Source organism: Chiloscyllium plagiosum, chromosome 18 (assembly GCF_004010195.1).
Source record: "Chiloscyllium plagiosum isolate BGI_BamShark_2017 chromosome 18, ASM401019v2, whole genome shotgun sequence".
NCBI lineage: Eukaryota > Metazoa > Chordata > Chondrichthyes > Orectolobiformes > Hemiscylliidae > Chiloscyllium > Chiloscyllium plagiosum.
Window position 1 is genome coordinate 11,686,389 of NC_057727.1, and position 25,155 is coordinate 11,711,543.

At 42.3% G+C, this 25,155-nt stretch overlaps 1 protein-coding gene across 1 annotated transcript in view; it reads right to left on the reverse strand.

The window, feature by feature from the left end:
- uba1 (ubiquitin-like modifier activating enzyme 1) overlaps positions 1 to 25,155 on the reverse strand; it is a 276,198-nt gene that overhangs the window by 214,892 nt on the left and 36,151 nt on the right. Inside the window, exons 14-15 of the mRNA XM_043708625.1 lie at positions 11,939 to 12,104; positions 6,786 to 6,982 (exon numbers count right to left, since the gene is read on the reverse strand). Coding sequence (XP_043564560.1) covers positions 6,786 to 6,982; positions 11,939 to 12,104 — 363 coding nt within the window. The remainder of the gene's footprint in view (positions 1 to 6,785; positions 6,983 to 11,938; positions 12,105 to 25,155) is intronic.

A 25,155-nucleotide genomic window follows, 5' to 3' on the forward strand; every position in this document is an offset into this window, starting at 1 on the left:
CTCATGTCCCCTTTTTGCTCTCCTGATTTCCCTCTTAAGTATACTCCTACTTCCTTTATACTCTAAGTACTCACTCGATCTATCCTGTCTATACCTTACATATGCTTCCTTCTTTTTCTTAACCAAACCCTCAACTTCTTTAGTCATCCAGCATTCCTTAGACCTACCAGGCTTTCCTTTCACCCTGACAGGAATATACTATCTCTGGACTCTTGTTATCTTATTTTTGAAGGCTTCTCATTTTCCAGCCGTCACTTTACCTGCGAACATCTGCCCTCACTCAGCTTTTGAAGGTTCTTGCCTAATACTGTTAAAATTGGCCTTTCTCCAGTTTAGAACTTCAACTTTTAGATCTGGTCTATCCTTTTCCATCACTATTTTAAATCTAATAGAAGTATGGTCGCTGGCCCCAAAGTGTTCCCCCACTGGCACCTCAGTCACCTGCCCTGCCTTATTTCCTTTTCTGGAACCTTGCCTCACTCAACAAAACACATACAACTAGAAACGAAGGTCACACTAGGAAGCACCCTCTGTCTGAGGGTGCAACACAAGCAGTTAGGTACTTGTCTATTTCTGCTGGTTATTGGTCAGGACCCCACAATCAGAATGGGATTGTCTAGAGCAGGTACAATACCACATAAAGACAACTGGGGAATCATGGTCATGCTATTGTGGGGGAGGGAGGAATTGGGATTTAGTTTGATGCTAATAAATTAGAATGGGGAGAGGGGAGTTGGGGTGTGGGGGAGAGTAGGGGAGGGGAAGGGAGAGAGAAACGAGTGCATGAGGGCAGGGAGTGAAATGACGGAGGGGATAGAGGTGGTGAGGGAGGTGGAGTAAGAATTTTCAGGAATCAGACACTACTATATGGCAGAATTCAGAAACAGCTAATGCGTTGGGATATTTAGAGATTGGCCTGATATTATTTTAATGGGATGTTTTTGGTAGAGAAAAATAGATGAAGGATCATTATGAGATGACGGTGGGGATGTGTGGAGGCAATTTGAGACATACTTTGGAAAGTACTGGTATTTGGGACGGGGAATGTAAAAATCCCAGCATTGAGAGTTTGTTTAATTGTATTTCCACATGGAGCAGTGTCCTTATATTTGTTTATGTTGGATTTCTGTCAATACGTTGGTCACTGCTCTTCCTGAGGCAAGGGTCCAAAGTGACAAGGTGAGAAATCCTTTTAATCAACACCTTCCGATTCATTCCATTAATCAAATGGCCCAGAGGACATCTTCAGTGCACAGAACAGGGTCAGAAACGCAGAAAGCAGAATGTGAGTTATATTCTGGCTGTAATGTGTAATAACAATTGTATAAGAGAACTATTTTGGCCAACTTCGATTCTGTGTTTGTGGCTGCTCAGCTATTTCTGGACCTAATGCCCAGCACAGCTGCACAATATGTAAAAAGAAGAGAGATAAATTATATTTTAATTAAAATCTTATTACACTCCCTTTTGCTCCAGAATGATTTGCTATAAATTGAGACCAAAATTCTTTTTTGAAATACTGTGACAAAATGCTTGAATGTCTAGCTTTGATATTTACCAGAAGCTCAACCAATTTTTAAGGATTTTGTTAAATAAAGTAAAACTATTTCCAATATGTAATGCGATGTCCTAGCTGGTTCGGATTTCAACTTGAGGTATCATATTTGTCAAACTCGTGAAGAGATTAAAAAAAAAGATTATTTATGAAGAATTGCTTTGTTTCTAATCACCCCTACCCTAAGGCTATGCCATTTCTCTTAAATTACTAAGATTTTATATATTTAAAATGAACCAATTGATCACCAAGGGAATTGCCCATGGAGAGTATATAACCTGGAAGTGATATAAGTTATAGAGTGAATGGATCATTAGACATGTATGTTTGTATGCAAAGACACTCTCATTTTAAACTCAAATCATACCTTCTTACATTTCCATTAGATTTAGATTCAGATTTATTTAATATTGTCACTTATACCTGGGTACTGTGAAAAGTCGATAACATTGCCATGTTCTGGTGCCATCTTAGATTTCAGACTGAGTTACTGAATAAATTGTGTAAATGGTAAAATACTGAATAAATTAATATTAAATTGATGTTACTAAAACTGAAACAGCTTCAAAAAGTCTTCGTTCCCTCTCTGCTCCTCCAGTCATGATGCCCAGAATCCTGGAAACGTGCTCCTTTACTGCCGCCACCTTTGCATCCACGTCAGAAGCCTCCGAGGCTACAGATTGTCATGTTGTGCGGTTCCTGCAATGCTAGACATCGACTGACAGAGTCCTGGCTCTGATTTGACTGACACAGTCCTGGCTCCAAGTTGACCAATGGGGCCCTGGCTCTTGGTTGACCGAAGGGGTGCTGGCTGGTGTTCTAATGCCTCAACCCGAGATGGTGTGTGTCTGTGTGTCTGTGTGTCTGTGTGTATGTATATGTGTGTATATGTGTGTGCGCGCGAGTGTGTATGTGTGTGTATATGTGTATGACAATAGACAATAGGTGCATGAGTAGGCCATTCTGCCCTTTGAGCCTGCACCACCATTCAATATGATCATGGCTGATCATCCTTAATCAGTATGTGTGTGTGTGTATATATATGTATATGTGTGTGTGTATATATATATGTGTGTATGTGTGTGTGTGTGTGTGTGTGTGTGTGTATATATATATGTGTGTATGTGTGTGTGTGTGTGTGTGTGTGTGTGTATATATATATGTGTGTATGTGTGTGTGTGTGTGTGTGTGTGTGTGTATATATATATGTGTGTATATATATGTATGTGTATATATATATGTATGTGTGTATATATATGTATGTGTATATATATATGTATGTGTGTATATATATGTATGTGTATATATATATGTATGTGTGTATATATATGTATGTGTATATATATATGTATGTGTGTATATATATGTATGTGTATATATATATGTATGTGTGTATATATATGTATGTGTATATATATATGTATGTGTGTATATATATGTATGTGTATATATATATGTATGTGTGTATATATATGTATGTGTATATATATATGTATGTGTATATATGTATGTGTATATATATGTATATATATATGTGTGTGTATATATATGTATGTGTATATATATGTATGTGTATATATATGTATGTGTATATATATGTATGTGTATATATATATGTATGTGTGTATGTATGTGTGTGTTACATGGGGCTCCGGCCTCCCGCAGGAGAACTTCAAGAGGAGGCCCCAGGGTGACCAAAACAACAAAAAAAAAGTGTTACCGCGCTGGGAAGACAACAATGAAGTCATATGGATGTGGTAGAACTCAGCACATTATAAATTCCTATGATTATATTAATGAAAGAAACTGACTTTGGTAAATCTTGAATAGTTGCCTACTAAAGTAGTGCTCCCCTGCTCAGTGTGTAATCAGTGTGACAAGTTGACAGGACTGTTTACATGCTAAAAGTAGATGTTGTGGCATAATCCTATAGAGATTGCTAGCATTTTCAAAAAGAAAGGAATTCCCATTATTTCAAAGAAACAACATTGCTGGGAAGGATTTCACTTTTTAATCTTTTACTTAATAAACCAAATGAAAATCAACTTCATTCAAATATTATGGAACAGGTGAACAGTATTTCCAATAAAAATGATAAATTTCACTTTAAATAGTTGATAAGATATACCTAATGATTAAAAAACATTGCTTTCCACAACAATGTAAAACCACAAACAGTCTCACAATTGTTCCTCTGCTACTTTCCACTCAGCCCCCGCGATGTGGCACCCTTCACCTCCTACTCAGTCGTTTCAGCCCTTGAATATATTCACCAGCAAACCACTCTCTATCCAAAGTCCATTGTGATGGTTACCGTTGGATAAAGCATGTAATTACAAACCCTCTTTCTCTCCTGGGTTGTGATAATCCGAATAGCACAGAATTCCGAGAGAACCCTTTCTCCAACACCTTTAAACAGTCTCTGGCAAGACTGAAAGAAGAGCAATGGGTAGCATCCAATCCATAATGCCTTAGTCTTTTTGCATTCAATACTCAGTCCTTGCCAACTGTATAATATATACAGGAACACTGTCTTTGTTCTATTCTCAGAAACCTGCTTCAACACCAACGTTTATTCTAAAACTGCCAAACAGAAAACTGCTACATTAAGAGATAACCTTTCTCTGGTTTTCTCTTATTCATATTCTCAATGTATTTTGAACAGAAAATAGAGGCTGAACAACGTCACTGCATTTCATAGGAGCAAATTACTGCAGGTCCTGGAATCTGTACTGAAAACAACAAATTCTGGAGATCACAGCGGGTCAGGTAGTGTCCATGGAGAGAGGGCAAGCTAATGTGTTGGGTCGAGATGGCTCTGAAGGATGCTGTCTGAGCTGCTGTGATCTCTAGCATTTGTTGTTTTCACTGCATTTCATGTTTTTTTTTATCCTCTGCTTCTTAACTCCTCACCTCAATGACAATCACAGTTTGAATGGATATTTCTCGGAACTTGATGGAGTCATAATGAGGAGACAAATTATCTTTTTTTTTCAACTGAGCCCTCTTTAGTTCTAAAGGGACACTGCACAGAAGGAAGCAGCACACGGGACATCACAGTAAGAATTTATAACACGTACTTGGATAAACAGTTATATATAGTGAATATAAACATCTAATGTATAAACTAAATAGGGGAGTAAATTATTTGGATGCTGTAGTTCAATTTTCACCTGTCTTTTGACCTCACTGCAACTAAAAACTGAACTAGGTCTGGATTCCTTTTGTGGGATGCCATAGGAGATTAGATAGTGCAGTAAATCATTTCCTAATACACACATGACACTATGTAGTCCCAGCTATATCTAGGTTTAAAACTTCACATAAAACTTACTGAAACTCCTGATTGTTTTATTTTGTTAATTTCCAATGACTTTACACTGTGTCTATAGCAGTTTCTGTGTGAGCCAGTGAACAGGGGATGGCGAACTTGTAACATAACTCAGAAAACAGTCACATTACAACAACAATATTAAATTAATTATCAAAGAGTCTATTTAAACAATGCCATACAGCCAATACTCCACAGAGTCTACTGATTTTCTGATCCTGCCACATACTCTTCAATATACTCTTTCCTCAACTGCATTCAATCCCGTAATGCCAATTTTTTGTGCTACTGTTTTTGAAATAACTCCATTGAGGCCGGTATCCCGTCACCAAGTCACCCTTAATTTACATCTGCATTGTGCTTGACACTGGTGTGGCTTCCTCAGAGCCAGCTCTCAGAGTGAACAGAACCTCTGACTCTCCTGTTTTTTTTTCTAAACTTTGTCTGTGTTATGTTAGGCCATTTTTCTTTCAGAGATGTTATTACACACCTCTAGAGCAGGTGAGGCTTGAACTCAGGCTGCCCTCATCCAGGGGATGGGCACTACCACTGTGCCACAAGAGGGTCCTCCTGTTTTTATCTCTCAGTAAGGGCTCCCTGATTGGACCAGATTAACAGCACCCAATCAGGAAAGTAATCTTTTATGTGGTCCACCCAGCTGACTTTGTCACTGCGGTTTTATTTTCCCACCTTCAATCTTTGGTGCACGATATTTAGCTTGCAGTGCAACTCAATCAAATGTCCCCCAACCCAGTCCCAATATCTGACATAACTTTAATGCTATTTTGCTGAATTTCCTGGGATTTAAAAGATTAGACCATTCATTCCAAAAGGTGAGAGAATGTATAGGCTTGATTTTAAATCATTGAGAACCATAACCATTACCAAGGCTTATAGCCTTTGCTGGAAAATTGAACAAAGATCTTTCAATCCCTAAGACAGGTAAATGCAGAGAATATGAAGTAGATAAAATGTAATTTCACTTTTTCAGCCACAGTAAATCAACAGTGTAAAAGCAAAATACTTCAGCTTCTACAAATCTGAAATAAATAACAATACTCAATAGCTGTAATGAATTTTTAAAAATCAGATCAATGATGTTCGGATGAAGGGACATCAGCCTGAAATGCCAACTCTGTTTCTAGCTTCACAGATGCTGCAAGGTCTACTGAATATTTCCAGAATTTTCCATTTTAACGGCACTTAAAACACACTGCACAATCCAAGGCAAAAACATCTTTCACATCACAAAACATCCTTAAGATTCTGCTTAATCCTCTCCAACAGGGCTTTGGCAGATCATTAACATTATTGGAGACAGCATCTCTGCTGCATATTTCCTGTTGATTACATTCCTCTTGTCACATCCAAGTGTTACACACAACAGTCTAATAATTTATAGGGAAGCATACAATGGAATACTCAATACTGGAGCCAAGATCTCTACAGTCTAGAATATAAACTTGTCCAGTGTTTAATTCACAGCAATTTCTACACAGCCATAAGACAATGCATGCCTATGTTACAATGTCAGAAGTCACATGACACCAGGTTATAATCTAACAGGTTTGTTTGAAATCACAAGCTTTTGGAGTGTTGCTCCTTCATCAGGTGATGTCTTCACCTGTTGGACAATAACCTGGTATCCTGTGACTTCAGACTTAGCCCATCCCGGTCCAACAACAGCATCATTGCATTACAGATGGTACAATATTCTTGACTGTAAATAGAATGTCTCCTCCCTTACCATGAGCAGCATCACAGCAGATGTTAATTTTTAAGTCAACACAGATTCTTATGAGCAGCAGATCTTCAGAGTGTTTCCACTCCCTGTTGCAGCTTACAACGTTCTTGGGAGACAATGCCTTTGACATAATATTAATTATTTTCTCTAATTACCTGCAATGTGTGCTCAATAGCATTGGGGAAATTCTTGAGTGTACAGATGGGAATGAATTTTTCCGGAGGGTCCCCACTGGACGAATAGGACTCCGTAAGGTGAGGAATGACAACTTGGAAATTTCCTTTCGTACCCAGAGTACCTGACTCCAGCAGTGGTTTCTGGTATAAGACACAAAGGCTATCCGTGTAACGTCCTGGAAGCAAAACAAAAAACAGACATTACAGACAACATTTCTCCTGAAATGTACAACTACAGCTTGTATTTATTATCGTGGTGGTGTAATAGGAATGCCACTGCACTAATAATCCAGAGGCTAAGATTGATTTAACCACAGTCAGAGGCAAAAATGGAGGACGTCTTTGTACTCTTTTATTGGAGTGCGTACAACATAGTCAGAGCAAGAAGAGGTCTCGACATGATCATCTTGGAGGAAGAATTCTTATCCCATCAGCTATCCTGTTGATAGCTGCTTTCTTTATAGCAGACAGGGTGATGCTCTGTGAACATGGGTCAAATTCTATCCTGGTAGCTAGTGGAATCTGAATTCCAATTAGTAATCCTGGAATATAAAACTAGTTTCAGTAAAGCCTACATCACAACTATTACCAATTATTGTAAAAGGCTCAAAAGTCCTTCAGGGAAGGGTATTTGTCAACATGATCTGGTTTAGTCTAAATGTGATGTAGAGGTCACTTGACGAAGGTGGTGATTTCAAATAAACCTGTTGGACTATAACCCAGTGTCGTGTGATTTCTGACTTAGTCTAAATGTGACTCCAGACCACAGCAATGTGGTTGACTTTTTTTGCTGTCCTCTGATACTGTCTTAGCAAGTCACTTAGGATGGCCAACAATGTCCACTTCTTACAAAAAAGTGAAGCAATGACTCGAAACTCTGCATAGGAATGGAATCGGAAACAGTGACACAGACCTACACATGAAGGTTTCAGAGCAGCTTTGTCAAAGGAGTGGGTTTTACAAATAGTAAGTAAGGACAGAGCTTAGTTAGGGAATATCAGAGGCTAGGACCTCAAGGCTGAAGGCATAGTAACCAATGGGGGAGGGAAAATCAGTTCAGAGCCATGTAAAAGGGTGCACAATTAATCCTGTGTGAAATCAAGGATATTAAAATCCAGCATTTGGGAGATGGTAGCAAAGATGATCATTTGGCGACAGTACATTGACCCCATGGAAAGCCTAAGGCTGTGGGTCTGCCTCAAAACCTAGCTCTGTAATGAAGAGGATTATTTATTGATATATTAATTGAACAAAGACATGCTTATCGTGCAGTTTAAACCAGTAAACACATAGGCAGCAAAAGAGTTTAGCGTCAGAGAACAGGCTCCTCTGATTGTAGTTGTGATGCCATTGTATCATCTGAATTGAGCTGCAGGTGTATCTGCAATGATCAGTGTTCCTAGGCTAGTCCAGCTCCTTATACTATATGAGCTGCTGTTCTTGATAAAAATTGCTGTTATTATTCTCCTTTAAGTATAGGAAGCAACAAGGCCAGCTTAGCATAGTGTGGGAGTGGAAAACTACTTTCTGATCTAACTAAAAGTGTCTCTTGCAGCTGACAAGATATCATAATGGCACATTACTAAATAGTCACAGGTAACATTGATATGACAGACATTGCTAGAGTCTTTGAGGAGGACCAGAAATTAGATATTTCTCCTTTGAGATTCAAAATATTCTGTCCATAAGTCCAAATGACATCAACATAGTAAAGTGGTGCTTCAGTATTAATCCTTACAGACACTTAATCAACAAAGAGATGATGCTCTGATGCTTAATCAACAAAGAGACTGTAGGTAATCACAGACAAGGCCATTGGTGTATAAGGTAACAGTTCTGAAAGGGCTAGTGCTGAAGACTTCTTTAGGCTCCATCTGATCTGGTGACAAGGGTGAAAAATTAGGACTGTCTGCTCCACATCTTGATCAGGTCAAATGCGTGGTCCCTAACCCCTTGCAGTCTTAGTTATTATGTCCAGTTAGTTAATATAACTAGTACCTATTTGTCATTCAATAAGCTCTAGTTTGTTTTTTAAATCGTGTGCCTCTTCCTGAGACTTAGTGATGATTCATCCTTTTCCACTGTTAACTGAACTGGTTTTTGGATCCAGTATAAAAAGGAGAATTGGATGAAGCACACTCTCTCAACGATTGTCTGGTAATAGATTATTTTGCAAATAAAATGTCACAGTGATCAGCATTTGAATTGTTGCTCAAATGGTGGAAGGTCAAAGGTGGAAAAAAATCCATTTGACACAGAAGATAACAAAATTCAGAAGACAAGGGACATTACCACATTAAGGAAACAACCACTTCATGAATACTCAGCCAGTCAGTAAGCCGTAAGAAAAGTTTACAGGACGTGTGAATGGAAATATAGGGTCAAAGCAATACTCCAGCTTCAGATGTTCACTTCAGAGCTGGTACAATGCACAGGAAAGACAGGCTAGTGAGAGTGCAATAAGATTAATCACATTTGATAGAGTCCTTAGAGAAAAAGGAGCTACAGGGATAGCACTGATTTGTGGATTGGCTGGGAAGCTTTTTGATCTATGGGAATAAAGTTAAAAAAATCTCTGTAGACCAGTGGAGAAAAAAAAATTAACAGGACCTGCAACTGATGCAGTTATAAATCGGCAAAATATAAATGACGGCTTTGAAGAGGTTCTAAAGGCTTTTGAAAATTGTTAATCTGAGAGCAATCCTTGGAAGGAGAAGATTTAACAGCAGAGTACAGCATCCATAATCTGTAGATAACTTACTTAATGACCTCTACAAATTAGTGAAAATAATTACTATGAATTCAGAATTCATAAAAGACAGGAACCTTATTGGTGAGGCTTTGTCAGAGTTATTACAGTCCAAAGATGTTTTGACTTTGGAGAAAGTTATTCAAATTGCACTAGAAGCAGACACCAAGATGACTCTCAGTCAAATTTTGAGAGAGGAAGGACAATTTTACCACAGGGGAACAAATCTACTGTATAAAGATATAAGCACTGAAGAAATTTATGAAATGCGAACACAAAGGGTACACAAAACAACAAAGGGTAGGAAGAGTCAGTGTAAGTGCTGTGGGACAAAAAGCCTCGCAAGCACAATACGTGCCCAGCAATAACAGCAGTGTGCTACATCTCTAAAGCTATAGGTCACTTCTAGAAGATGTGTAGAAGTGGGTGCAGTTTCAGAGCAATGAAAAGTGAAATGCTTACTCCAATAAAGGTGACGTAGAATCACCACTATTAGAAATGATTGAGCAATTCCTACGGAAAATTGGTGACTCAATTGTGAGATGGACAGAAGTTATTTATGTAAATTTACAGCAAGTTAATTTGAAGCTTGATGCAGGGAAGACTGCGCTGTCCTACTAGATCAAATACCATGGCTAAAGAAACAAAGGTTACAACTGACAGACGCAAAGTGAAGTAACTCTCTGGGTAAAGGTAAGCCACAAGTCACAAGACAAGAGAAAGAATGTCAAAGTCTGGAAAATGTGTACAGTAATTCACAATCAACACTTCTCACTGCCATTTACAACACTTGGTAGATTAGTAGGAATGTACAAATTGCCTAAGGGTCCAACAAGATTCCTTCCCTACAACTGCGCTGGCCCCACCCCGTTATGCATATGGAAATTAACTCTGATTTGAATTGTGCCAGAACAGCCTTCTGTGTTGTTAAAGATTATTCACTATTTCAGGAATCTTCGTTTCCACAAATTGTTAAGTGTTGCCATAAAGTTAGGGGGAGGAGGGGGTTGTTGGATTCAGCCCAATCATTGTGCTGCAACAAAAGTCCAACTAAATTAATAAAGCTTTAAATACCAAATAATGCTAAATATAAAAGTTGCCGTCTTTGCTATAGTTGTGAGAAAGGTTGGAATTTCACAGCCATCAAAAAAAGATGTTTAACGTCAGAGGTGAATGTACAATATTGAGACATGCAAAGTTGCCCATTGCTTCATCATAGTGAGGGGTTCTTCAACGTGTAACTTAGCATCTCTCCAGTCAGTATTCTGCAGGTGGCGAAAGAGATTCTTACACAAGCCCATGTTTACAGAGAGACAATCTTCTTCAAACTGTGTTTGAGCTTCAGAGGTGGATGAGCAATTCTGTGGTCACAGAGTGTACACAAAAAGTAATTCTGACAGAAACATTTGTAGAACAATTTTGAGACTTGCAAAGTTGGTTGCACTCTCATCTCCAGCTTGTGCAGCTTTCTCTCCAATAATTTGTGCCTTTCCTGTACTGAGGGAGGGGTGTCAGATCTACTTTCTGTTTTAGTGAAATATTAAAGCCAGATGTCGTTTACCCTCTTGCATGGATGTAAAGATTTCACGGCCAGTATTACAAAAAAGGGACTACAGGATAATTGTCCGAGCTAAAATTTATCAGCGTCACCGAAAACGTTACAATTGTTTGTATTGCTCTGTCAAAGCAGCAGCATGGGCATGATGGGTCGAATAGCCATAATGACTCAATAATTGCTGGTCGTACAACCTTTTGGTTTACTTTATCCCTTCACGGAACGTGGATGTTGCTGGCAAGACCAACACTTATTGTCCATCCCTGACTATCCTTGAATTGAGTGACACATTTGAGCATTTCAGAAGATAGTTAACAGTTAACAACATTGCTGTGTGTTTAGAATCAAATTTAGAGTGGAATCAGCTGAGGGTGGAAAATTTCCTTCCAGAAAGGATTTTTAGTGAACCAGATGGGATTTTACAACAATCTGTTGTAGTTATCTTGCTGACCATTATTGGGACCATTCCAGGTTTATTAATCAAACTCAAAATCCACCAGCTGCTGGATGGGGGTTTGAACCCATGACCCCAGATACATTAGCCTGAGCCTCTGGATTGCTGTCCAGTCATATGACTACTATACTACCATCCCCCACCCTTGCTGTACATCAACTAGCTACGGTATTTCTCTGCAAGGAAGTATGAACTTGGCTGTAAGTCGGGAAACCCTGAGGTTGCAGAAGGTGCTATGCAATCTTCCTTTCATTTGCAAACCTTGACAAGGTGCAATAAGGTGAGAGATTCTGCTCATTGAAAACTAATGCCCTATGTCCTCTTTACACATGGGTCAAAATTGGCAGATAACTGTTGTTCATTTAGTCACTTACGCGTTTCCACATTATCCAATGCATTCGCCACTCCATTCAGATTCTCAAAGAAATCCTGGGTGTAGATGTTCTCAGTCTCTGGACCAACACGGTTCTGATGAGCTATGATTTGCAGAGAAGGGTTCATCTTTCTCACTGCCGCTGCAGCTATCTCAGACTTCATTTTCTATCCAGTGTGTAAAAAAAGAGTACAGGTCAGACTATATTACTGCTCTTCCATATAAAACACCTATGCTTTGTCAATGATACAATTCATTCCCCTGCCCCCACCAAAACACATTCAGATCAAGGGTAGTGATAGGACAGTGTGTAGTCAGAGGCATCTGGCACATGGTCAGATAGCGCACTGAACCCATCCCTTCAGAATGTATAAAGTAGAAAAAGGAGTAGATGATTCAGCCTCCTGAGCAGCTGCACCATTCTGTAAAACCATGGCAGATCTGATAACCCCACTTCGGTGTCTGTTCCCCATAACCCTCGACATACATATCAGTATCAAAGATCTGCTGAGGTCAGTCTTGAATATACTCAATGGCCCAGCCTCCACCTCTCTCTGAGAGTCAATAAGACCATGAGACATAGGAGTACAGGTAGGCCATTCGGCCCATCAAGTCTGCTCCTCCATTTAATGAGATCATGCTGATTTGATAATCCTCAACTCCACTTGAAACCGATCCAAAGCCAAAATGCCAACTTTGCCTTTTTCTGTGGCTTTAACCCATTCTCCTCCTGGCCTGTTGCGAGCAGTGCAAATAGACAACTCTTTAGCCTGTTTTACATTAATTTTAGTTAATTACAAAGCCATTGGGGCTGGGACAGAAATCCTGGACCATGGAGCTGCACAAAGCGTGGACCCCTGACCCCTGACCTAAGCACAGCAGGACCTCCCTCAACCTGAACACGGGGCTCTTCCCCTCCTCGATGCTGAACATGGGGCCCCTCGATCTGGGTTAGAGTGGTGTTGGAAAAGCACAGCAGTTCAGGCAGCATCCGAGGAGCAGGAAAATCGACACTTCGGGTAAAAGCCCTTCATCAGGAATACAGGCAAAGTGGCTGAAGGGTGGAGAGATAAATGACGTCTGGAGGAAGTGGGAGGATTTGAAGGAGAAATTGTTAAGGGTGAAGACCAGTTCGGCCAGGTACGGTTCCCTCATATTTACCCCCTCCTTGCCTGTCCTGGGCCCAATTTTGAGTACAATCCTGTGTCATGTATTTTACAACTTTTTTTTCTTGATTTCAAATCTCTCCTGGGCCTTTTCTTTTCCTATCTCTATTAGCCCCTCCAGGCCTCCTCTGGTATATCACAGATTTTATTTACTGCACAATTGGGCTTTCATGTTCAACTGTTCGATTCTGAGCTCTGGAATTCCTTTCGCCTTCTCTTCCTCTATACCCTCTACCTTAGTGACCTGTTCTTATATTTCCTAAAGTGGTTTGGTTTTAAACTACATTTGATTGTGTTTCAGGGCAGCACTTTGGGACATTTTAGTAAGTTTAAGGGAACGACGTAACCCACAATTAATGTAAAGTTGCAACTAGCACTCACTGATTTGGTGGTGGGTATGTGGGGCAAGGGAGTAGTGGGGTGTGGGGGCTAGGAGGTGTGAGCTGGGGGTGGGGCCTGGTTGTGTGTTTGAGGGAGTGGGAATGTGAGGGCTGGGGGTGTGGGGGCTGTAGGTGTAGGGGCTGGGATTAGGGGGTGGGTGTTGGAGTTGCAGGGGTTATGAACTGGAAGTGGGGGACATTGTTGGTTGGAGATTGTGGTGTCCGATCCCACATATTTTGGTCTGAGAATTAAATGATGTCAGGAAGCACTTGGGGAATGGACATTTGGAACTTCATCTCTCGATGCTAAGAGTCAATTAAAAACCTCAAAATGGAGATTGATACGTTTATTTTGGAAAAAGGCCCTTGAGGTTACAGATTGATGATTTGTAAGTGGAGTCTATTCAAACAGTGGATCAGGCCAAGTTCTTATTCTGAGGTACTCACTCTCTGACCCATGAAGAATCTGCAAAACCTCCATCCAAGGTCAGCTCACTCCCAGCATTTACAGCTCAAGAGGTTGCTCATCTTCACCTCTCCAATAAACCTCAGCTGAAACTCTGCTGTCCATAACTCATCCAGCATCAAATTATCTTCACCCATCCAACCCACTGGCCCCTCATGCTGAAGATCTCGCAACTTTAAAAGGCTCTAATAGGGAGAAGCTGTTCCTGTTCAGAAAAGAAAGAATGAGATGGCATAGGTTTAAAGAGATCTGCAAACAAAGCGAGAATGACATGAGAAGAAGTGAGAGTCGTTAGGGTTCGGGTGTGGTAGAGGAAGGTTCTTTCAACTGAGACCTTCAAGAGGGGCACTGGATGATCATTTGGATAGAAATGGCATGTAGGGACATGGGAAAAGGGCAGGCCATTGGCACTAGGAAATAGAACGGATACAGGCACATTGAGCCAAATGGCCTCCTGCTGCACTGTAACTGCTGTCCCTCCCTATCTCTGGGATCTTCCCTGCCCCCACAAACTTAACAGTTCCAAAGAGCATCCATATTGGACTTGAAATATTATTTTTCTGTTGAGTTACTGAGTTCCTCCATCATTCCTGGTGTTTGTTTCCCCCATACTCTTCCTTGTTCTGTGTCCCCCTGTGCTGCAGTCCAACTGCCCTGCCTATGGTGACCAAGTCTTTGCTTCTAGATGTCCCTCTCTCAGCTCCTCCCTCAAGATCTTACTTAAAACCCATCTTTTAGAATGAGCTTTCATTCTTCACATCTCTTCCCTTTTCCCAGGCTGTTCCTTCCTGAATATGTTTGAGTGAAACGCTTTGCGAAGTGTTCCTTTGTGAGTGGCTTCGTCCAAACCAAACTGCAGTGTGTCTTTGTTCCTGAGCTTCTCCTGTAGGGGAGGTGCTAGTATTTCCTTAAAGCTGGATATCAACAAAATAAAAAGCCTACCACAACAGAGAAACACATACCAAAGACAGAGGAGAAAGCATATGCTTGAAATATTTGCAGAAAAGCTCGGTGCGAGAGCAAAACTTTTGGAAACCAGTGTGTTGAAAAGTATTGTCATTAATTAGGTGCCAAGAACCAGCAGAAAACCAAAGCCTCTAAGGATGTGGGAATCGGAAAAAATAGCTGAAGAGTCTTTGCAGTACGTGTGTTTTTAATCAGCCTTCAGTTTGAGTTGAGTTTTTAGGGAACACAATCACAGGCATCGAGATGAGAGAGAGAGAGAGAATTGGCTTCAGTCAGCCTGGGAAAAATGCACAACTGGTTGGAGGGAGGAAGCTGAACTGGGATTAGTGGGATCCATCCTTTGAAACGCTGCCACATTCAATGTCCAATGTGTGTGCAAAATGAGCGACATCAGGCTATTTGACCGCAGAGGCATCACTGTCAAAGCCCCATTACAGCCCACATGTGCGTGCCCATACTCGGCAGAGAGGCACCCATGTACGGAAACAGGACAGTCTCTGCAGCTCTGACACCCAGCGCAAATTGTAGATATGTTCTCATCAATCTGTTCAGAGATGTTACTGCACACCTCTAGAGAGGGTGGGATTTGAACTTCCTTTCCCCCCCTACCCCCAGCTAAGGCACAAACTAAGAGTTACAATTGTACAAGCACTAGTTACGGAGGGTGAGGTGGGAATGTGAGGAGCAGCCATGGACGTTGCAGGTACAGACCCACAACAAGCAAACCAGCGAGGGAGTGCAGTCCTGTCAGAGATGCCATCTTTCAGAGGAAGCACTGACCCAAAACCTCGGAGGTGGAATGTACAACATTCCTTGGTATTGAGAGGAGAGGAAAACAGTGCAAAGTCTTTGTTAAATTCCTGCTTGCCATGGAAACAGTAGCTGCTATTACAACTATTGCAAAAGATGCTTAAATAATGTCAAGTGCTTCAGCATGTCTTACAACATAAATGCAAATCTCTCTCTCTCTCTATCCCACAGGTTAATATTCTCTCCAGACGCACTGTCAAATCCCCAACTCCACACTCCAGAAGCTCAGAACTTCAGTGGTTGATTATCTCAGCTATCAACACCGTTCTCCAGTGCTCTTTATATCCTCGGTCAAACGAACAGCACCTCTAGTTACAAATACACTCTGCACCATCATGCCCTTTACTGCTCCACTGTAACACTGGTTGCGGTCACACACACACACCCACACACCCTGCGGGGCCCCCAGACTCCACTGATGAGAAATAGGAGCCAGGCCATTTGTCCCCTCGAGTCTGCTCCAACATTCACGGCTGACCTTTTCGTGAACTCAGCTCCACTTACCCTTGATTTCCATACTGTTCAAAAATTGACAATCTTTGTCTTGAAAACATTACAACGAGGCAGCCTCAACTGCTTCACTGGGCAGGGAATTCCACAGCTTCACAACCTTTTGGGTGAAGATGTTATGGTGGTACGTGGATGGAATGAGCTGCCAGAGGAAATGGTGGAGGCTGGTACAATTACAGCATTTAAGAGGTATCTGGATGGGTATATGAATAGGAAGGGTTTGGAGGGATATGGGCCAAGTGTTGGCAAATAGGACTAGAATTATTTAGGAAATCTGGTCGGCACGGGCGAGTTGGAATGAATGGTCTGTTTCCGTGCTGTTTCGCTGTCACTCTAAGTTCCTCCTCAACTCAGTCTTAAATCTGCTTCCCCTTATTTTGAGGCTGTGCCCCTGGATCTAGTTTCACCTGCCAGAGGAAACAACGTCTGTGCTTCTATTTAATGTATTCCCTTCATAATTTTATGTGGCTCTGTTGTTGTCAACACTGGACTCACTGAACTTGTGATACGTTGAGTCCAAGCCCCTAGGATTCTGTTTTTCTCAGCGCACTTAGAGTCAGAAATCCTGTTGATTTGCTTTGAATGTCTTCCGATAATCCTTGAGGAAATCTGCACTCGGAGCATCTTAGTCACTGCAGCAATGCCTTCAGCTGGCTAGACCCGCGCCTCTGGAAACACCTTCAGAATCTCTGTCTCTCTAACCTCTTCTTAGACACTCCGTACATTTCGTATCCTTTGGGCCCTTGTCCTAGCATCTACTGGAGTGACTCGGTGAAGATGTTCCCCAGAATCACAAGACTGTGATGGTGTAGGAGGAGACCATTTGGCCCATCATGCCTACACAGTCCTATCCCCTCGTGCTAATCTCCTGCCTTTTTCCCACATGCCTGCCCACCATCCTAACCAAACAATTGTCCAATGCCCCTCTTGAATATCTCAATGATACCTACCTGCCCCACCATTTCCAGGCAATGTATTCCAGACCCTAATAGCTCACTGTGTGAAAAGTTTTTTTTCCCCACATCACCCACTTGTATATCACTGTAAACTTTGTTTGCTAGCTCTCTTGTGAAGCGCCTTCAGGTAATTTAGTACAAATAAAGTCTCTGCATGAATCATTTTGTAATTAGTGGCTGCCATGCCTTCCATAACTCGTACATTGTGGGCTTTGACTCTTGGCCACAGCACCAGGAGAGCGACAAGGGAGTGATGGTTCTTGCCTCTCAAGGAAAGGAGAGGCAAAAAACTGGAAAGGCGCTGGAATCTAAGGTAGACAAGCAGGAGGCTGGGAGAACACAACAAGGCAGGCAGCATCAGGAGGCTGGGAGAACACAGCAAGGCAGGCAGCATCAGGAGGCTGGGAGAACACAGCAAGGCAGGCAGCATCAGGAAGTGGAGAAGTCAACATTTCAGGTGTAACCCTTCTTCAGGACTGGGGGTGGGTGTAAGGGAAGCAGCAGATAAAGGGGGTAGGGGGTGGTAGTTTTTGGTGGGGAGAGGAGTGGGGTGGTAAGGTGTGGATAGGTGAGTTCAGGTGGAGGGTACGACCTAGTTGGTCGATGGGAGGGGCGCATCTCTCTTCCAACCCTTCCTTCCAGTTACCAACCGGGTCCATTCCACCTAATGACCAACCAGGTCGTACCCTCTACCTATACCCCCACCTCACCACTCTGCCCCTCTCCCCACCCACTACTCCCCCTTTTATCTACAGCTCCATCCCCAGTCCTGAAGAAGGGTTACACCCGAAATGTCGATCTCTCCACCTCCTGATGCTGCCTGGCTTGCTGTGTTCTTCCAGTCTCTCAAGGAAAGGGGGAAGAGGGTCCATGCTAAATTGCCCATAGTGTTAGGTGCATTAGTAAGGAGTAAATGTAGGGTAGGGGAAATGGGTCTGGGTGGGGTATACTCTTTGGAGGGTCAGTGTGGACTCGTTGGGCCGAAGGTCCTGTTTCCACACTGTAGGGAATCTAATCTAATCTAATCTAATCTAATCTACGTGTAGGGTGATGGGACATGTTCAGAAACTGTGCTGTCAAACATTGTGAAATTAGTTACAGGAGGCTCAGAGCAGCAACTGGATACAGTGTCAGCTGAGTGCTAGATGTAGTTCAGCTGATAATGCCTCCAAATCTGAATCAGCATGTCTAGGGTTCAGGTCTCACTCAGTGCAATAATCTTGGCTGATGCTATGGTATCAAGAGGTGCGGTCCTTCATAGAATCACTGAATCCCTACAGTGTGGAAGCAGGCCATTCAGCCCATTAAGCCCACACTGCCCCTCCAAAGAGCTTCCCACCCAGACCCAGTCCCCTACCCTAACCCTGCATTTCCCATGGCTAACCCACCTAGCCTGCGCATCCCTAGGCACTATGGCCAATACACCTAGCCTGTACATCTTTGGACTGTGGGAGAAAACTGAAGCACCCAAAGGACTCTCACAGAGAATGTGCAAACTCCGCACAAACAGCCACCCGAGGGCGGAATCAAACCCAGGTTCCTGGCGCTGTGAGGCAGCAGCGTTAACCACTGAACTACCTCATGGTGAGATGTGTTGGCCACAATTATGAGTTATCCTACAGCATTAATCAAACAGGAAATTAAGTTCTCCCTGATGCCCACACACTTATTCCAAACCACCTCAAAAGCTGGTCATGACCAGTTTGTCGTCTGTGGGAGCGTACTGTGTGCAAATTGGTTGCTGTATTTCCTACAACAGTGACTGCACTTCAAAAGTACTTCAGGGGTGGCAAAACACTTTGGGATGTTAGGTGGGTGCGCAATGGTGCTATACAGATACGTGCTCTTTCTTATCTTCCCGATAAATCTACAGTTACAATACTTTCTGAAGCAGAGTGAAAATGTAACAATCCCAGCCTGGGACTTGTAAACAGCACAAGAGATTTTACAATCCACAGCTGAGCAGCGCGGCAGAGGTCACCATTTCACTAGGTTCCCACAAACAAGAACATTATGTTGTAATGGAAAATCTTCATTCAGAGTTTCTTAGGCATTGAGCCAGAGGAGCAGAGGTAGACCATTCAGCCCATCGATTCTGCTCTGCCTCTCAGTGAGACCATAGCTGATCAGATAATCCTCAACTCCACTTTTCCCCATATCCCTGATTCTCTTACTGATTCAAAATCTACTGCAGCTTTGAATATACTTAATGACCCAGTCTTTACGGGAAAGAATCCCACCGATACACTATCCCCGGGAGAAGAAATTCCTCCTCATTTCTGTCATAACTTTGTATTCCTAGCTCTGTTCAATCGCCCCATGATCTCTGTCTGTTCTGATTTGTCTGTACTGCACACCAAACAAAGCTTTTCATGGTACAGGGTTTGTGTAAAGATTGTAGCTCGGGTGTCGATTGCCGTAGTTGTGGGTAGGTTCGCTGAGCTGGGATGTTGGTTTGCAGATGTCCCCTGTCTAGATGTCACCCTCAGTGCTATGGAGCCTCCTGTGAAGCGCTGTTGTACTCTCTCTTCTGGAATCTATTTGGTTTGGTTTCTGTTGCTTCTGGTTGCTCGTTGCAGTGGTCGGTATCTTGGGTCGAGGTCAATGTGTTTATTGATGGAGTCAGCCAAGCTCCTAAGGAGTCTCTGGCTGAGCTCTGTGTTGTCCCAGTTGAACGTGTGGTTCTGGTCGTCTGTGTGTACGGCTACTAGGGACAGCTGGTCATGGCGTTTAGTGGCTAGTTGACATTCATGAATGGGATTGCTGGTTGCCTGCCTGTTTGTCCTATATGGTGTTTTGTGCAGTCTTTGCATGGAATCTTGTACACCATGTCTGTCCTGCACAAAAGATCCTATACCCATCATGTACAAAGCACACAGAATTCACAAGATTCCATGCAGAAGCTGCACAAAACACAATATATAGACAAACAGACAGACAATTAGTGACCCACATTCATGAACGGGTTACGCTTCGGCGGGTCGGTGTGGACTTGTTGGGCTGAAGGGCCTGTTTCCACACTGTAATGTAATCTAATCTAAAACACAACATATAGACAAACAGACAGACAATTAGTGACCCACATTCATGAACGTCAACGAGCCACTAAATGCCACAACCAAGCTACCCCTAGTATCTAGACACACAGATAAGGGCCACAAATCCGACTGGGACAACACAACAATAATAGGACAAGCTAAACAGAGCTCAGCCAGAGAATTCCTAGAGGCTTGGCACACATCGACAGATTCCATCGACAAACACACTGACCGAGAGCCAATACATCGTCCACTACAACAAACAACTGGAATTGACAACTGGAAGCTGCAGGAATGAAACCAAATAGATTCCAGAAGACACAGTATAGCAGCACTTCACAGGAGGCTTCAGAGCACTGAGGATGTCACATAGGCAGGGAACAAAATGTCTGCAAACCAACGTCCCAGCTCGGCAACAAACCCACAACAACTGCAACTTTTCACTGTACTTAGGTACATGTGACAATAATACATCAAATCAATTCAACGTAAGTGGATAACCCTTTTCTCTGAGATCCAAACGATCTGACAATTCAACACTTTGAAGCACTAATTTCCCACTTTGCAAAGCAATTGCTGAATTTATACTGTTTCGTTAATATTTTTTGCGTAAACTTCTCCCAATAATTCAGGAATTGGGACCCAATGATCAGAGTGATCAAAACATTGTTGGGAAGCATGATTCGGAGATGCCAGTGTTGGACTGGGATGTACAAAGTTAAAAATCACAACACCAGGTTATAGTCCAACAGGTTTAATTGGAAGCACACTAGCTTTCGGAGCGACGCTCCTTCGCTAGGTGGTAGACTACCCACCTGATGAAGGAGCGTCGCTCTGAAAGCTAGTGTGCTTCCAATTAAACCTGTTGGACTATAACCTGGAGTTGTGTGATTTTTAACTTTGTTGGAAAGCGTTCATTTAATCCAAAGGATTTTCCAACTGGAGAAGTAATATAGACAATGCTGGGTTATCTTAACGTTAATACAGCAGTGCAGACTTCAAAAGGTTTAATGTAATAGATCCCCAGCCCTGGACTGTTAACTAAGATATCATTATCCTCGGCTGTCTGGATTGTTGCCAGTACACATTACAAAAACATTGGATTAAAGAAGGGAAGCTTAGCATGGTAAAGCTGTGGGCTCAAAAGAGAGAGAAGGAATGAGATAAAGAGGATTGGAGTGAGAGCGTGTTGGACAGAAGGTGAAGGGGATACTGGAAATAGGGAGCAAAAAAAAAAATCAGAAAGTTTTATCCTATTCTCCAACTTTAAGACTGATCACACAAATTAAGCAGTAATTTTCAGATCTCCCCATTCACAGTGGGGGTGCTTGACTCCTAGGAAGGAGAGGCTAGAGAATAAGGTGAACACCCTGCCAACGATCCACACTCTCTTACGATGGTAGCTTTTCTCAGTGAGAATCACACTGGTTGATTTGATCAGTGAGACGATGCTGCCCCATGGTGGCAAGGACTGTTACTGCAGAGTGAATGGGGTCAAATAATCCATTGGGTATCATGGAATGGCCAAACCACAAGGACATAATTCTGCCCTCCGAATCAATGCAGTTCTCTCCAAGAGACACTTGGCTAATCCCATTCTCCTGCCCTATTCTCTGCACATTCTCTTTCTTATCCAATTTCATTTCGAAAGTCATTGGCTGAATCTGACTCCACAACGCTCTCAAGCAATGCATTCTAAACTCTAACTACAATCTTTTAAAATGCATTTTGCTCGTGTTGCTGTATGGTTCTTTTGCCCACCTCCTTAGCTCATCTGCCAATGGAAATAGTTTCTGGTTTTGTCTGGAACCCACATAATTTTGAGCACCTTATCTCAGCCTTTGAAAACAAACCCCAATTTCTCCAAAAATCAACATTACTGAAGCCCCTGACCCCCAGAACCATTCTTGTAGACCTTTCCTCATCCTCTCTGATGCTTTCACATCCTTACTAAATTAGTGCAATGTTCAGAATTGGATGGTGCACCCATGTGTCAGTAACCCACTTAAGACAGTTTAATTTGGATAAATGCCAGGTATTGCATTTCGGTAAAACAAACAGGGACAGGACTTATACAGGTAAAAGTAGGTGCTTGGGAAGTACTGTAGAACAGAGAGAGCGCGAAGTGTTCAAGTACATAATTCTTTGAAGTTTGTGTCACATATAGACAGGAGAAGCGCAGCAGGTCAGGCAGCATCTAGGGAACAGGAGAATCGACGTTTCGGGCATTAGCCCTTCTTCAGGAATCCCGAAACGTCGATTCTCCTGTTCCCTAGATGCTGCCTGACCTGCTGCGCTTCTCCAGCAACACATTTCCATCTCTGATCTCCAGCATCTGCAGACCTCATTTTCTCTTCACATATAGACAGGGTGGTTAAGAAGGTGTTTAGTAGGCTTGCCCTCATTGCTCAACACCTTTTACTGCAGGAGCTGAAAGTTTATGTTGAGGCTGTACAGGATATTGGTGAGGCCTCTTCTAGAATACTGTGCCCAGTTCTAGTCACTCTGTTATGGGAAGGACATTATTAAGCTGGAGAGGGTTCAGAAGAGATTTACCTGGATGTTGCCAGGAATGGAGGGATTATGTCATAAGGAGAGGCTGGATGGGCTGGGACATTTTTTTCAACTGGAGGGTAGGAGGTTGAGGGGTGGTCTTAGAGGTTTATAAAATCCTGAGGGGTTCAGAGAAGGTGAGTGGCAGATGTCTTTTTCCCTAGGGTGGGGAATTTCAAATTAGCAGCATGTTTTTAAGGTGAGAGGAAGAAGATTTAAAGACAGGCATGAAGAACAATTCTTTTCCACAGTGAGTGGTTCATGTTTGGAATGAATGTTCAGAGGATATGGTGGATGCTACAATGTTTAAAAGACATTTAGATAAGTACATGAATAGGAAAGGTTCAGAGGGAAATGGGCCAAGTATAGGCAAGTGGGATTAGTTGAGTTTGGGATTATGGTCGGCAGGGATTGTTTGGACTGAACGGTCTGTTTCTGTGCTGTATGTCTCTGGTGACTCTAAGACAGAGATAAGGAAGATGGTTCATCTGTGGAACTCTTTACCAGATAGGGCTGTTGAGACTAGGTCATTAAAGCTGAGCTAGACAAACCTTTAATCATTAAGGGAACAAAAGGTTATGGGAATAAAGCAGGACAGTGGAGTTGGGGATTATCAGATCTCATTGAATGGTACAGCAGACTCACTGGGCGGAATGGCCTACTGCTCCCAATGTAGTATGTATTGATACTACATTGAAGGATGAACCAGCATTACAAAAGGTGCCTCCTAACAACCTTGTATCTGTAGAATTGTGCTGTTTATGTTTTATTGTCTCATCTAGCAGGCCTTATACCATTTTACAGTGTCAGCAAGTAACTGTTGATAGAAAGCAGGCTCAGTTGTTGAAGACAGTGATGAGGAATGATTTATCGCCACAGGAGAACAGTCAAATACAGTGAAAAGCTTCTTCAATTTTGCCACAATCCAGTGCCATTTTGAATAATTTAAGAGCAAGAATCAGTAAGTAGAAAGATAAAGCTCAAAGAGAGTCCAATCAGTCCTGAGCCAGCTCATCATCATCAACAACACCTGCTATGCCATCACTCTTGTACCTCTGTCGGGGAAGGGAAGCAAGTTGTCTCCTTTGGTTTGCACACACTCACCTCCAAGTCAGAGGTTCTGTGTTCAAGTCCCACTCCAGAGTCTCAATCGCAAAAATCAAATCTGGTACACCACTGCAATACTGAGGAAGTGCCGAACTGTCAGATGGGGGCATCTTTCAAATGAGCATTTCAATCAATGGCTCCTTCTGGTGGTCTCTCATGGCACCATTTCAGAGGAGAGTAATGGAGCTATCCTGAGTGTTACTCTTTGTAAATACTTATTCATTAAGCAACATTACCAAAACAGACATACACTGTATACAGTAAATGGCAGACCATTAGTAGCATTAAAATACAGAGGGATTCAGGTGTTCAGGTCTACAATTCCCTGAAAATGGCAGGGTAGCTCAGTGGTTAGCACTATTGCCTCACAGCGCCAGGTACTTGGGTTCGATTCCACCCTCGGGTGACTGTCTGTGAGAGTTTCCTCTGGGTGCTCTGGTTTCCTCCCACATTCCAAAGATGTGCAGGTTATGTGAATTGGCCATGCTATATTTCCCATAGTATTAGGTGCATTAGTCAGGGGTGAAGTAGGGGAATGGGTCTGGGTGGGTTACTCTTCGGAGGGTCGATGTGGACTTGTTTGAGCCAAATGGCCTGTTTCCACACTGTAGGGAATCTAATCTAAAAAAGTGGATAAAGGTGGTCAAGAAGGCATATGCCATGCTTGTCTTCATCGACTGGGGCATAGATTATAAAAATCAGAGAGTCACACTGCCGTTTATATTGAACTTAAATTAACCCACATATGGAATATTGTGTACAATTCTGGTCGCCACACTACTGGAAGGATGCGGAGGCTTCGGAGAGGGTACAGAAATGGTTTACCAGGATGTTGTCTAGTTTGGAGGGTATTAGCCATAAGGAGAGATTGGACAAACTTTGTTTGTTTTCACTCAAACATTGGAGGCTTAGGGATAGAAAATTAGAGACACAAATAGAACAGATAAATAGAACGGATAGTCGGAGCTTTTCCCCTGGGTAGAATGGTCAATTACCGGGTGACATAGATTTAATGTAAAAAGGGGCAAGTTTAAAGATATGAGGGGCAGGTTTTTTTACACAGATGGCGCTACGTGCTTAGAATGTAGTGCTGGAGGAGGTGGTAGAAGCTGATACAATAGCAAGGTTTAAGAGACATTGCAACAGATGCACATGAATAGGCAGGGAACAGAGGGATATGGATCACATGGAGGTTTAGTTTAGAAAAAGCTTGGTGGGCCGAAGGGCCTGTCACTGTTCTTTGATAATCTGGACCTCACCATGTTT